Raw genomic sequence first — 14,331 nt, 5'->3', positions numbered from 1 at the left:
AGATCGAACTTGATCTTGCAGCAATTGTCGTGCCCTTTATGTGTGCACTGTGGACTGAACTAAAGCACTGATAACATCACAGGAAAATAAGTCTTGTAAAGCATAAACAGAGAAGTTTTGTTTTTTTAAATTGCATTTACCCTAATTGTGACTGGGAACTAATTTTATTGGTCTACATGTCACAAAAATTTCTTGAATGCCCACTTGGAGAAAAATTGAATTTTGTTTGTTAAATGACAAGTTCATGTGGGTTGTATTGGCAACCATGCATAATTTACATTTCACTTTCAAAACGTCAAGTCTTTGAATGGGCAACTGGCCAAAACCATTTTTGCTGTGCATTAGTCAGTGGGGAAAAGTAAACAGTAAAGCTATGGATTGAAATGGAGCTGAAAACCAAAGGTATACATGACTAAACTTGTGTTTTTCTTAATTGTCTCCTCTGAAGAATTTTGCTTCAGATGTTGCTTCACTTTGCAGAATTGTTTGTAAACTAGAATTCAACCAGCTCATTGCCTCAGTAGAAAAATGACACGGTGACTGACGGAATCACGTTCTGTGGACTCATTTCTTAGATGCTTGCTAAAGTAGCCTTCCTGTCTGCAGCAGATAGCATAGCCTTTGATCAAGAGATTTGTTACATGAAAACCAATAAAGTGAGTCCCCAGTCACAACTTGGGTAAATGCAATGAACAAATACACTATTCTCTGTTTATGCTTTACAAGTGTTATTTTCCTGTTATATTACAAGTACTTTAGTTTATTATTATCATTTGTGCAGAGATACAGTTGATCATGTCTAACATGGCAGGGGGTTAATATTTCAGATCATCAACTCCATCAAATGTTACGTTTCTCACCAGCTGCTTTCTGACCTGAGCATTACCAATATTTTGTTTTATTTTAGATTTCTAGGATCTTTTGCTTCCTAAAGGGAATTGGTTAGGCCTGGGGAAAAGTAATATAAAGGTCTACAAGAAAGGAATGGGAGAATCAGCTGCTGTGCAGAGTCAATATAGGTTTGAGCTGAAAATGTACCCGTCTATAATATCCTGTTTAGCTTGGTTGTAAATCAGTGCATCTACATATTTCAAAAGAGATAATGGGAGTAATGAATTGTATGCACCTTAACAGATTTTTTAAAAAGGTCTGCTTTGATCCTTCATAGAACTGTTTAATTAAAATGGAAGACGGTAAATACACTGGAGTGCTGGGTGACTTTGGTCTGGCAGAGAAAATTCCGGACAAGTAAGTTCATTTAAAATTATTAAAGTTGTAAATATCTTGCATTTTTTTTTGTTTTAATTAAGACAGTTAATCAAAATGTTCAAATATAATAAATGCACATAATTCTGATTAATTGCTATTGTTTATAATCACTTTTTTGTTGAGCAGTTTTTCAATATTCACAATATTTTATTCAAAAGGCCAGCAGTCATGGGAAGAGAAAAATTAAACTCTAGTTGGTTTTTCATCAGGATCACTTTGAGTGTACATAGTGGACTCTATTCTGGAGAACTAAGGACAGATTCTCCATCCACATCCAGTTTTGTTCTGATACAAATTGATTATCTAAAATTATCTAGTTAAAAAATACTGTTCCTTGAATTTCCGTTAGAATTATGTGAGAAACCAAAGACTGGTCCAAATGGAATGGATGAAGAATCCGTGATGGGGAACCGTCAGATTGGGGCCACCTTTCCAAACTGAATAGAAAGAAGCATTCTGCGAAGTGGTTACCCCATCTGCTTCCAGTGTAAAAGAGTTGTGCACACGAAAGTAGGGATGTAGATTTAAAGACATGCTTACCATTTGCTGACTCATCTCGATTGTTTTTTAGTGCCAGGATGGTAGGAAGGGGAAAATTTAAAGGACAGATGTTACATCTTCTTCCAAACAAGTAAAATTAAGTTTGAGAAGCTGGGAGAGTGAGATCGGGGTGTAATTTGTCAGCAAAGATATTAAAACTCGCAAGATCTATGAGGGACCAAGAAGTAAGTTAATACAGTCGCCTGAATGCTTGCCACTGGAATAATATGAATTGAAATTTATGAAATGTTGGAGGAAAGTGTATCGTGGGTGTCCCAGATATATATTTATTATATGGGGATGCAGGAACATTTTTTAAGTTTGCATATGACCATGGATTTGGTACAGTGAATTGCCAAAATATTAATGAACTTCAAGGATATGTGTACAGTTAAGTGACAGATTAAGTTAAATACTGATGTCTTGCATTGTACTGGAGAGATTGAGAAGGGGCAATGTGAACTAGAAGGCACAGTTCTTAAAGGGGTACAGGAACAGATATGGAGGTATTTGTGTATAGTTGAAAGTGACAGGATATTTGATTTTTTTTAAACACAAAGCACATGAAATTCTGGTCATGATGAAACACTATTCCAATCATAATGTAGGTTCTCTGTTCACTTTGAAATGCCTCTCTTTTGGAAAAGATATAGAGTGAGGATGCAGAAGAGACTTAGTAAAATGATGGTGGGTAAGGGATGGCATTGGTTTGAATAACTGGAGAATCTGGGCCTGTTCCTTGAATAGGAGATTGAGAAGGGATGTGATAGAGGTATTTAAAGTTTTAAAAGGAGTTTAAAGAATAGAGAAACATTTCCATTGGCACAGGAATCTAGAATTGAGATGTAGGTTTCAGGTGATTGGCAAAATAATCAAAATGACTCAGAGGAAATGTGTTTCCACACAACATTTGGATCTGGAAAGGACTACCATGGCTAGTAGAGGAGGCATATAAAAGCTTGGTACGTTTTAATGAAAAATATTGAATGGCCATCTGATGGGAACAAATCCGCATGAGAGCTGGGAAGTGAGACGATTCAGCTGGTAGACTGCACAGACTACCTGTGTTCTTTCCATATAGCAGCTGTTCCGTATTCTACATACGTCATCTTTTCTGTAAGAGCAGTAGATCAATGGCCCGTAATCATCCAATTGTTAATAATCTTTCAAATTGGTTATTTTCGACTTGCAGTTCTTTCTTCTTAAGTGCAATTATACTTTTGCTTTAAAATTAAAGTGATCATATTTGTAACATTTAAAGAAAATAATTATATACTGCCTGATCATTTTGTATCTTGGCTATTATTGTATATACCTACTGAGATCCAGCATTGTCACCTGCTGGCACATGAATAGTGATACAAACAAATGCACATTTGAGTCATTCTAGTTTAGAATTTCTCGTGAGTTGCCTGGTATGCTTTGATTGTTAATTTGTGATATTTGGGGGTTGGCAGTGGAACCAAGTTGATGTGGTTGGAAATACATGAGTTACACTAGGGAGGTTAGCACGAAGATGCGGAGTTGAGAGTTGGATCTCAACCTGAGGAGAGCTAATATTCAGGCTGGGTTTAGAGTTGCAGGGAATTATTGAGGATGTGAATAGATTAGGACCAATAGAATTATGGAATTAGTTGGTTATATTAAATCAATCTCTTGTGATGATGTTTGTGATGTATAGTGACTTTTGGAAGTTGGGCTTGGTTCATTTGGGAAAGGATGTGCCCAAGGTGTGCTTGTTCAAATGGCTAGAGGTGTTACACTGAGTTATTTTGTCAATCTAAAGTCAACTTGACTCAAACGCTTGTAGCTGTTGAAATCGATTCTTTATTCAGCTGAGACTAGTCTCTGAACCTTCCAACACAGAGCTGATGCTCTGGAGCGGGTCCAGAGAAGAGTAACTTTGATAGAACTCATGGCATTTATATAGATATTAGACATTTCAGATACAGAGGGTATGACAAGCTAGTAACCAATCATCTGAGTCCTTCTGGTGATTTACAACATCAGTCACATGATCCCCCTTCCCTGGCCTTATCTGACAACCTTCGTTTGCCTGTGGCTTAGAATTATTTTATTTCAGCACAGCAAAACCCCAATAGGCTCAATTATCAAAGACCACTCCTCAAAATATATAAGATACATATGTAATACAATGATCACACAAGTCATACACACTTTCCATACCAAGAAGAAAGATATTTCTATAAATCGAAACAAAGTCTTATGTTTACAGTCCTACTAAGACAATACATTTCATAAATTGTTTCACTACAATTTTACAGTTTACAATACTATTACCTATGTCTTTAAAACATTAATTATATAAGTTTGCCGAATTACAGTTTCTAAGTTCAAAACCCACACACATCTCCAAACCAAGCATACATGGTTTGTAAATCTGTCAACTTAATTAATAAGTGTTTAATGCAAGGATACAACTTTATTTTAATTTGCAGCCCCTTTCCTGCTATCTGGAAGCCGGATTTCCAATCTCACTATAAATATTACAGAACAAAGCGTAAATTCACAACTCGGACCATTACATCAGAATTACATCTGCTTCTTTGACTTACTATAAACATAGGAAGGTCACATATCCATCAATCTAATTCTCTTCCTCTCTACTACTCCCCTTCATACACATCCTATCCCTTATCTCAGTTTTAACTTAGACTCTAATTTAGCTTTGGCTATCTCTCAGCCTTGAATTCTGTCTTGAGCTCAGCATAAACCCCACAGCTCAAGAATGTGCCATAGAGAAAGAGCAGATGACCTCTGGCCTAACAAGAGGCCCCATTCAGTTATACATTCTTCAACACAAAATCATATCAAATACAATTTCCTCCAGCGATATAATTGCCTCAAAGCAATAAACTAAGCTATGCAGGTTCAGATCAGTGCCTCTTTGCTTTGATTCATCTTTCCCTGTGTGTGTGTGTTTCATTGTACTTTATTTCGTTACGAGACATGTTTCTGAAAACCTTAAGCTTTTCTTTTGCAAATTACCTAGCTTATATAAAAATCACTATCCGAGCGGTTCTATTATATAATATTTCCTCAGAGGGTATTATAAACACAATTGATAAGTGATTTTAAGGACTCGTGGTGATCTGCCACAGACCAGGTAAGTATTAGCAATGGAGCCAACTGATATTCTTCAATTTGTGGTTATATTGCAAGCAGTTTTTTTTTTTTCATCCAACTATCATGCATTGAAGTTCAATTTATGAACTGCAACTTTTCAATGCTATGCTAAAGGAATGAGAACATTTCTATTTTCTGGTATATCTGAGCATGATTTTATCCATTTGTTTCTCATTCCAATAGTTTGAATGCAGAAAGGCTGTCAGTGGTTGGATCACCTTTTTGGATGGCTCCAGAAGTGCTGCACAGTCTGCCCTATAATGAAAAGGTAGGTATTCTATTCTGATTTGTAGCAGTTTTATCAAGGATATCCTTGAAAAATTAATTTAAATGTTTAATTTTCCATCTTTGTCCTTAATTCAGCTTCAACGTTAAAAAATATTGCTGTTGTAAATTGGGTAAGGCAAGTATTTTAAATAAATCCAAACAGGTTACCTGCTCAAAAATGCATTTCATTGCACTCTGCACCAAAAATGCCTTTTCATGATGTCCTTGTTATTGGCGACTTGAAGGAGAAGGGGGAGAGAGAGTGAAGACAGTGCTGGAGTAATTCAGCAGCTCAGGCAGCATCTCTGGAGAAAATGGATAGGAGACTTTTGGGGGTGGGGGTTGTGGTGGAAGCTGGAAGAGGAGAGGTAGGATAAAGCCTGTCAAGAGATAGGTGGATACAGGTGAGAGTTTTGAAATAGGCAACTGGTTGGACGAAGGCCAGTGATGAAAAGACTAAAGCTGTGAGAACATAGAAGTGCGAATAGTAAAGCCAGAGGAAAGAATGTAGGTAGAGGGGGAGGAGAGAAATTGTTGCAGGTCTGGGTGGAGCTTATCCAAATCATTGATTTTGGATGACAAATAGTAACAGACCCAGCACCAAACCCTGAGGCACACCACGAGTCTCAGGCCTCCCTTCCTAAAAGCAACTTCCCACCATCTCCCTCTGCTTCATTCCATCAAGCCAATTTTTTATCCATTCAGCTATCTCCAATGTAAACCACCAACGAGTTTACACTTGGTCTCACCAATGTAGAGGAGGCTATGTCAACAACACGGGATGCCGTAGATAAGCATAGACGAGGCTCATTTGCTAAAGAAGGGAGATATCTTGAATATCCCCAAGAATGGAAAGCCTGATCTTGTGAGCAGATGCACTGGACCTAGAATGGAAAGCCTCCCAGTGTTCCCATGGACTGGGGAGGTGCACAGCAGTTTGCTAGAACTGTGGAAAAAATAGTTTGCTCAGACAGTTGAAACAAGAGAATGTCTATTTCTCTTGTTGGCTGTTGCAAGGTATCTTTGACATTAAGTCTTCAAATGCAATGATGTATATTGTGAACAAAACGGAATAGGCTAGACAATGTTATATTGAATTAAATGGGAATATACATTTCCTGTTAATGAATTTGAAATCTTTGCAGTAGTGTACAGAGCCTGTGAGTATCCTTGAACCATTGAATGCAAATATACAGGTACAGGCACAGTCTGACAGTGGAATTATGTATGCCCTTATTGTAAGAAGGTTTGGGTGCAAGAGATGTAATATCCAATTTAATACGGCTGTGGTGAAACTGCAGGTTTCTTCTCATTGCCCAAGGTAGGATATATTGGCAAAGACTATGGAAAACGTAGTAACGTGGTGTCAGGACAACCTCTCCCTCAATGTTAGCAAGATGAAGGAACTAGTTATCAACAAGAAAGCATGGTGATATACATCCCCCATCTGCATCAATGGTGCCAAACTGGAAATGGTTGCGAGCTTTAAGCCTCTTACTGTTAATTTTTCCAATGGTTTGTCATGAACAAACCACATTGAAGTGACAGCCAAGATGGCATACCAATGTCTCTTCCTTCTTAAGAAGCCATAAGCTTTTGATCCTGGTTCTTATATTGTTTGTCAATAGCATTTTGCAGAGTTTAATTTGAAAGGGCTGATGGATTTGATAAAAGGTATTTTTATACAAAACTTCCTTGGCTCCAATTTTGATAGTACATAGGAAGGGTCCCCGATTACATATACTACGTATGTTACAGTATTCTACTTGGCTGTTTGGACACGCTAATGCTCTTGAGCAAAAGGGTTTCATTTAAGAACAGCCTGTAACCAGATCCACCTGTTCAGCTGAATAGAACATCTTTACAGCAGTGTTTCCGGCAACACGGCCAAATACTTTTTTCTCCTATCAATATTACCAAAATATTTTTATTATTCTTTGTGAAATGTTGCTGTGTGAATAGGCTGAATAAAGGTAACCACAATAATATTTCTCTGCAGAGTATCTTGGTTCTGAGAACATGAAAGGTACTTTGTGTACAAGATTAATATTTATTTTTTATATATTTAGTTGTTGGAAAGCCTTTTTCTAATAATGTTCCTTATCTAATGGCAGGCCGATGTATTTTCATATGGAATTATTCTGTGTGAAATTATAGCTCGGATACAAGCTGACCCTGATTATCTCCCTCGAACAGTGGTAAGAAATTTATTATGCTTACGAAAAGATAAGCAAAATCAAAATGTCAAAGTTGTTCCGTTTCTTTAGTGGTTTACCAAGCTAACCACGTTTTTATCTCTGATTAATGCATTGTCTATTAAGAGCAAGTTTATTTCTGGGCAATGTTCAAAAATAAATTTCATTTAGCGTAGTCATAGCTTGGACAATATCCTCATTGAAATGCTGTATTTGAATAGTTTTCCAACCTGATTATCGTTGAAACAACTTGGTAGATTTTAACAAATTGTGTAAATATGTTCCAAATTTGCAATCGTTAATTTTTGGGAAGGTGTTGCCCTTGAGGAAAAGCAAATCACCTTGAGCCATTGTGATCTGTGCAAACACTTGAATAATAAGCAAGTTTGGTATTCCAACTGCACATGCCCAGGTCAAATGTCACTCTGGATAAACATTGCTGGTATCAGTGCAGCGGTGTACACATTTCATCAGTTTTTTCCAGCTTTGATTCTTATAGGTAAGAAAATACTGCTTTCAAACTATGAATTAGCTATATTTATTGTTCCTTTGTTAAAAGTTAGGATTGCTTTGTCTTTTTTATTGCTTTATGCTTCGGTGAGTGAGCGAGGTTGGGGTCTGGGATCGGGCCCGGGTCTCCGGCGCTGCGAGCGCCATTTAGTTGATGCTGGGCCATCCCCGTCCCCTCCCGGGTGCCCCGTCCCTGTCCGGGGACGGCCAGAGGTGTAGGGCCGGGCTTGCAACCGGTGCAGGGGAGAGGCGCTGGCTCCCAGGGGGGCCTTTCCTTGGCGGGCCTGGGGCCGTCGGCTGCGCCTCTCTCCTTGTCCAAGCAGAATTGAGCTGGGATTGGCACTTCTCCGCGCTGGGTGTAGGCAGCCGCTGCTCCGGGCCGTTGGTCCGTGGCTGTCCTTTGGCCCGACGGGGCAGGCAGAGTTGAACTGGGGTTAGCGCTTCTTCTCTGCGCTGGCTGTGGGCCTGTGGGCCACTGCTCCGGGCAGCTGTCCCGTTGGTCCGGTGGGGCAGGCCGAGTTGAGCTGGGGTTGGCGCTTCTTCTCGACGCTGGCTGTGGGCTGTTGCTCCAGGCCGCTGTCCCATCGGTCCGGGGCTGTGGGTTGGCCCGCCGGGCAGGCGTAGTTGAGATAGGGTTGGTGCTCGCGCTGGCTGTGGGCCGCTGTCTCCAACCCACTCGGGGGGGGGGGGGGGGGGGGGGGGAGGGAAGACGACGATGGGACACAGGACGGGACAGTCCAGTGGCGGTTAGGCAGCGCTTGCGGCACCACGGATCGGGGTTCGATCCTGGCTGCGGTTGAGGCGCATGTCTGTGCGAGCAGCTGCTGATAATATCTCTCCGCCGGTCCAGTCTCTCCCTCCCCCCCCCCCCCCCCCCTTGCCTCCCACTTGCACCTGCCCCCTCTCTCTTTCTCTCTCTCTCTCTCTCTCTCTCTCTCTGTTTCTCCCTCCCTGTTACACTCCACTCTCCCGCTGCTTGGCACCCCTGTTCCTCAGATTAAATATATTTTTACACATAAATCATGAATAAAGATAAGAATTTGTACACCATTTATACTGCCAGCGCTTCGTTTTCTTTATAGCGAGTGACCTTTGACAAATCCCATGATTCCTTGTGTTTTTCGGAATACGGAACTCGCTTATTATTTAAGCAATTTCTTTTGGAGAAAAGGGTCAGTTGACTTTGAACAATGTTTTTACTATTTAAATCGACTTTTCACAATTTAAGTTCTGTTTTTGAAATTATAAAGAATGTGTGCCTAGTTCATATGCGAAGATAGATTGGAAAATCGGTGCAGTCTCCTGGTTTAGAACCAATTAAGTTTAGAACAAATTAATGACCTGACACATCTGATGAGTGTCGCTGTGACAATGACATCCTTCACTCATGATCTATTACAATAGATTTAATTGTATATTATCTGTGCTTCACACAATTGTTTTCCTCTTCCCTTTGCCCTTTTCAAATTTAGAAATTTGGATTAGACTACGATGCATTTCAGAACATGGTAGGGGACTGCCCACCCAGCTTCCTTCAACTTGCCTTCAATTGTTGCAATGTGAGTAAAATACAGTAAAAAATGAGCAATTCCTAGATAAACTAATGGATGGAGAAGGGAAATGTCAACACTTGCAATAAAAAGTCCTCCGGTTATGTTATTCTTATATCTGATAAGATAGCAGTGGGGTTTTCCTGGAATGTGGCATGAGTATATTGTTCACTCTGAAGTTGCAACCTTGTATAGAAATCTTCCATACTCTGCTTTAAAAAAAAAAGAAAAACGACTTTATGAAATGTTATCACTGACTAACAGCAAAGGGGAAATACACTCCCCATAAGGACAGTAGATGTTGAAGTTGGCTCAGTTACAAATGAGTGATAAATTCATGTAGGCAGAGTGGATTAGTTTAACTCTGCATCATGTTTAGCATTGTAGGCCAAAGAACATGTGAATGATTGGCCAATTGGTACATGTGACAAATAAATGTATCTTGTATCTTGTATGAAACATAATTACTTATGCTCATTTAACCTGAAAGAGTTTGATTGATATTCTAGTTAAAAATGAAAATATAAATGCTTAAATTGTTATTTGGTAATGGTAAGGCTTTGGGCATTTGCTATCTGATGTTCCCAATATTATCAACTCCCATCATCTGCATTTATGCAGTTAAATATAGTTCTGACGGGATTAGTTTGATTTGACATCATGATTGGTGCAAATATCGTGGGCTGAAGGGCTTGTTCATGTTCTGTGACACCATAACTCTCTACAATGGTGTACTATTGCTATTTTTGCCGGTGGAATTTGCACTTAAATCACTGCTGCAAGGTATGACTATTGTTTGCCCACTTTTGTTCAAATTGCCGATGGGTGAAGAGTTTGAACCAGGAGTAATTAAATGTTTAATAATTTACGTTTTTGAATAAATTCTGTTTAAATGTAATTATGCAGCTCTGCATTTATATTCCCTCAATTTTGTAGCAGATTTTTAATTTGTTTTAATTTCTCCTTTAATGAACCTTCCCTTCCTTGATTGACGGGTCTTTTGGTATTAAGTGCAAACAGGTGCTGGAAATGAGGACATCTCCAGAAACAGGGCTGTTTTAAAGTTATTCGGCAAGTGTTTGCAAAATCAATGGAAATATATTTTATTAAAATCACTTTTTTTACCAAATCTCTTGAAATAAAGTTAGAAATCTAGAGGGTAAGATTATCAAAGAGAGAAGGCACTATCAAGGAGAGAAAGCAAATTAAGTTTAGTTATGTATTCTTGCTTAAGAATGCATTTCATTTGAAAATATAGCTTTGGGGTATTGTCATTTTAAAATATCTGCTTTAGTCTTTCAAGTTGTGGTTTTTAATGTTTTTGGAAACTTTTGGGAAGTCACAAGTGCTGGAAGTATATTGATTAGAGATAATATGTTACTCTTGTGCTAATAACCTGTCAGTTTTTAGTAAGTGACTGTTTCACAGCAAATTTTTAGAATTCTCATGTTAAATTCTTTCCTGGTCTGTGAGGACAAAGTTTGACTTCACGTCCATCCCACTTTACATAATGCAGGGAGTCTTAGTTTAGTATCTCTATTCCTCGCTCCCTCGTGTATGGATAAAGCCATTGCATATATTTAATTTAACTATCCCACATAGATGAAGAGGAGAATGTGATTTTTGTTAGCTGCCTTGTATATTCTTTAAATTACAATAGTTGGGTAACAGAGAACCATAAAAGTGAATGTTATGCATTGTGTGTGCTCTGATCAAAACAGGTCTTCAGTTAGGTGTTGGGGCCCCTCAATCACCAGTATAAAGTCAGAATGATGAACAGACTTTTTTCATTGTATGAAGCACAGCTTCATAACATTGGGTTGCTATTACATTGTATGAAGCAGAGCACCATAAAATTGGGCAGTTTTTCATTATATGCACTATTCCATAAAGTTGAACTCTTTTTTTCATTGTTTTGATATTTGAGAAATCAGTAAATCTGTTCTCCCCATGACCCCTTTTAGAGTCATGGAGTCATACAGCACAGAATTGAGTTATTTGCCCAACTCATCCATGTCGACCATGATTCTCCATCTAAATTTGTCCCATTTGGCCGTATCTCTCTTAAACCCTTCCTATCCATGTTCCTGTTCAAATTATTTTAATTTTTTTCCTGGTGGTTTGAGCCAAGACTTTATACGCAATTTAAATTGTCAATGTTGTTATCTAAATAATGCAATTTACTTATTAACATATAAGAATACAGCAGAGAAACAGGCCCATTGGCCCACAATATTTGTGTTGGACATGCCCGTTTAAACGATCTCTTCTGCTCTCAATTCCCTGCATATTCATGTCCCTATCTAAAAAAAAACTTAAATACCACTGTCATATCTATCTCTACCACCAACCATGACAGTGCATTTCAGTGCATTAACTATTCTGCATGTAAAAACAATTTGACCCATACATCTTCCTTAAATTTCATAAGTTAATGAAAGCAACTTTCAGTTTCTTTAAATGAACTGCTGTTTTGTAATCCATATCCACTAATATCAAAATTCAGCAGTGAAAGAGTTTGGACTTTGAAATTTCTTAACGTCATTACAATACTAACTTGGAAATTAGTTAATTGATGCAGCTATCATATGCTATTGGTATCGCCGCACTTGAGATTCCTAATTTTACCATTATATTCTATTTCCACTTTCACTTCAGACTGAAAAGTGCCTGCATTCAGATTACCCTTATACTCCTCATTGTCTTTCACTTTCATTTAAGTATTTACTGTCTATCATACCTAATCATGTCCTGGTTATTCTTTTGTCACTTCAAATATGTTACTTTTAATTTCAATTATTTCATAATTTAAATAACAAACTGCCATTGTTATTGGTGATCAACATATTTTAATTTCTCTATTGCATTTAATATCCTACCAGTCACCACAACAGGTTGCATGTATATCATGCATTGAAGGGATTAAAATGTCGCAAGGCATTTGAGCCTGTTGCAAACGAAAGTCTGACATTATTAATATGTCATTGTCAATGGGCAGGGCATTTGAGTCAAATGACTTGTATTTTTTATACTATCTCCAAGTTTGGACTAGAGATTTTTAACTATTTTGCAGACAATAGTAAAGCACCCATTTCATATCTGTAGTTCTATATATATATATATATATATATCTATATATAATATTATATATTAAGACGCCTTATTTTCAGTAGTAATTCTTTAAGCATCTTTTGGCTAGATTTTCTGTTTTTAAAATAAAAACAAAAAAAAACGGGTAACTAAAACTATAATTTGATTTTTTTTTAATGCACTTAATTGAAAAGGAAAAATGCTTTAATACTTTTTTCCAGATGGATCCAAAGCTTCGCCCATCCTTTCCAGAAATAGTAAATATGATAGAACTGATTATATCACAACTACAAGATGAGGAGCAAGATGGATGCATTAGCAGTGAAGAAAGTATGGAGAGCAAGCCAATCAATCTACAAAAAAGTAAGCATGCCTTTTTCATTGGCAAGATTGTCAAATAGAGCTATTTTATTATTTTATAGCCTACAAACCTTCAGGGGATGGTGTAAAGAAAGAACAGAAACACTAACTACCTGTCATCTGAAGTTCTGTTTACTCTTCCTGTCGAGTGATTATAGCAACATTATTTTGCTGATTTTGTGACGCATAAAGTTCTTTATTCTTCAATCAACATCTGTTAGATTGCCTTGTCTTTTCCTAACCTGATGAGCTGTGCATTAGTGGTAGGTAATTATTGGAGAAAGTCTTATGGGTTAAGATTTATGTACATTTGGAAAGCCATTTGCTCATAAGGAATAATCAGCATGGCTTTGTGCAGGGGAATACATACCTCACTAACTTGAGTATATTGTGTAGGTAACTAAATGATTTATGAAGGAATGTGGTCGATGTCTACGTAAGGCATTAAAAAAAATTCTGCTAAGGACAATAGTCCAGAGTTAAGTCGCGTGGGATCTAACTGAGTTGATTAATTGGAACCAAAAGTGGCTTGATGATAGGAGGCAGAAAGCAGTGGAGGAAGAATGCTTTTCTGATTGAAAGTCTATCCAGTGTTGGACAGTGCTGGAACATTTGTTACTTGTAATTTATTCATTTGGATGCGAATATGGGAGCTGAGATTACTTTGTAGATGATGTGAAAATTTGTGGTGTGCATAATAAGGTAATCTGAAGCTACAAGAGGATGTAAATTAAATGGAAAGTTATGCAGTTTATTGGCAGATGAAATTTAATTCACAAGTGCAAGATGATGGATTTTGGAAAGTCAAGTAGGGTAGAACATGCATAGTAAATGATGGGGTGTAAAATAATGATAATGAATCACTGGTCCTTTGGGTACAAATCCATAAGTCCATGAAGGTGGTGTAGGCATGTGCAAGCTTGCTTTCACAAGTTGGGGTGTAAAATATAAAATTTTGGATGTTAATTGCAACTTTGGAAAGCACTGGTTAGACGGCACTTGGAAGTATTGTGTGCATTTCTGGTCATTGTGCAATAGGATAGATATGGTTGGGCTGCTGAGAGTGCAGAGGAGATGTGCCAGGATTTGACGACTTTAGTTATAGGGAGACATTTGGATAGGTTGGGTTTGTTTTACTTGGAGCGAAGAAGGCTGATTGGTGATCTGATGAAGATTTGGGAAATTATATGAATTATGGTGACGGTGGGTTGTCCGAATCTTCTCTCCTTGGTAGGGTTGCAACAAATAAGAAGGCTTGGGTTTAAGTTGAGAGGAATTTGAAGGGCAATATTTTTTTTACACAATGGTTGATAATTGGTACATAGCTGCCAAAAGATTTATTATTTAAAAGACATTTTGGAAGGCACTAAAATGGGCATGGCATAAAAGGACCCCATGTGGGC

At 37.9% G+C, this 14,331-nt stretch overlaps 1 protein-coding gene across 2 annotated transcripts in view; it reads left to right on the top strand.

Annotated features, from left to right (window-relative positions):
• The window catches only part of tesk2 (testis associated actin remodelling kinase 2), a 58,982-nt gene that overhangs the window by 33,108 nt on the left and 11,543 nt on the right, over positions 1–14,331 (top strand). For both annotated transcript variants that reach the window (XM_033028697.1, XM_033028696.1), the window contains exons 6-10: positions 1,169–1,248; positions 5,140–5,224; positions 7,338–7,421; positions 9,401–9,487; positions 12,790–12,931. In XM_033028697.1, the coding sequence (XP_032884588.1) occupies positions 1,169–1,248; positions 5,140–5,224; positions 7,338–7,421; positions 9,401–9,487; positions 12,790–12,931 (478 nt within the window). The remainder of the gene's footprint in view (positions 1–1,168; positions 1,249–5,139; positions 5,225–7,337; positions 7,422–9,400; positions 9,488–12,789; positions 12,932–14,331) is intronic.

This window comes from Amblyraja radiata, chromosome 10, assembly GCF_010909765.2.
Source record: "Amblyraja radiata isolate CabotCenter1 chromosome 10, sAmbRad1.1.pri, whole genome shotgun sequence".
In the NCBI taxonomy this organism is placed as follows: Eukaryota; Metazoa; Chordata; class Chondrichthyes; order Rajiformes; family Rajidae; genus Amblyraja; species Amblyraja radiata.
Note: the sequence above shows the minus strand (reverse complement) of the source record. Positions and strands in the feature narration are given on the sequence as shown.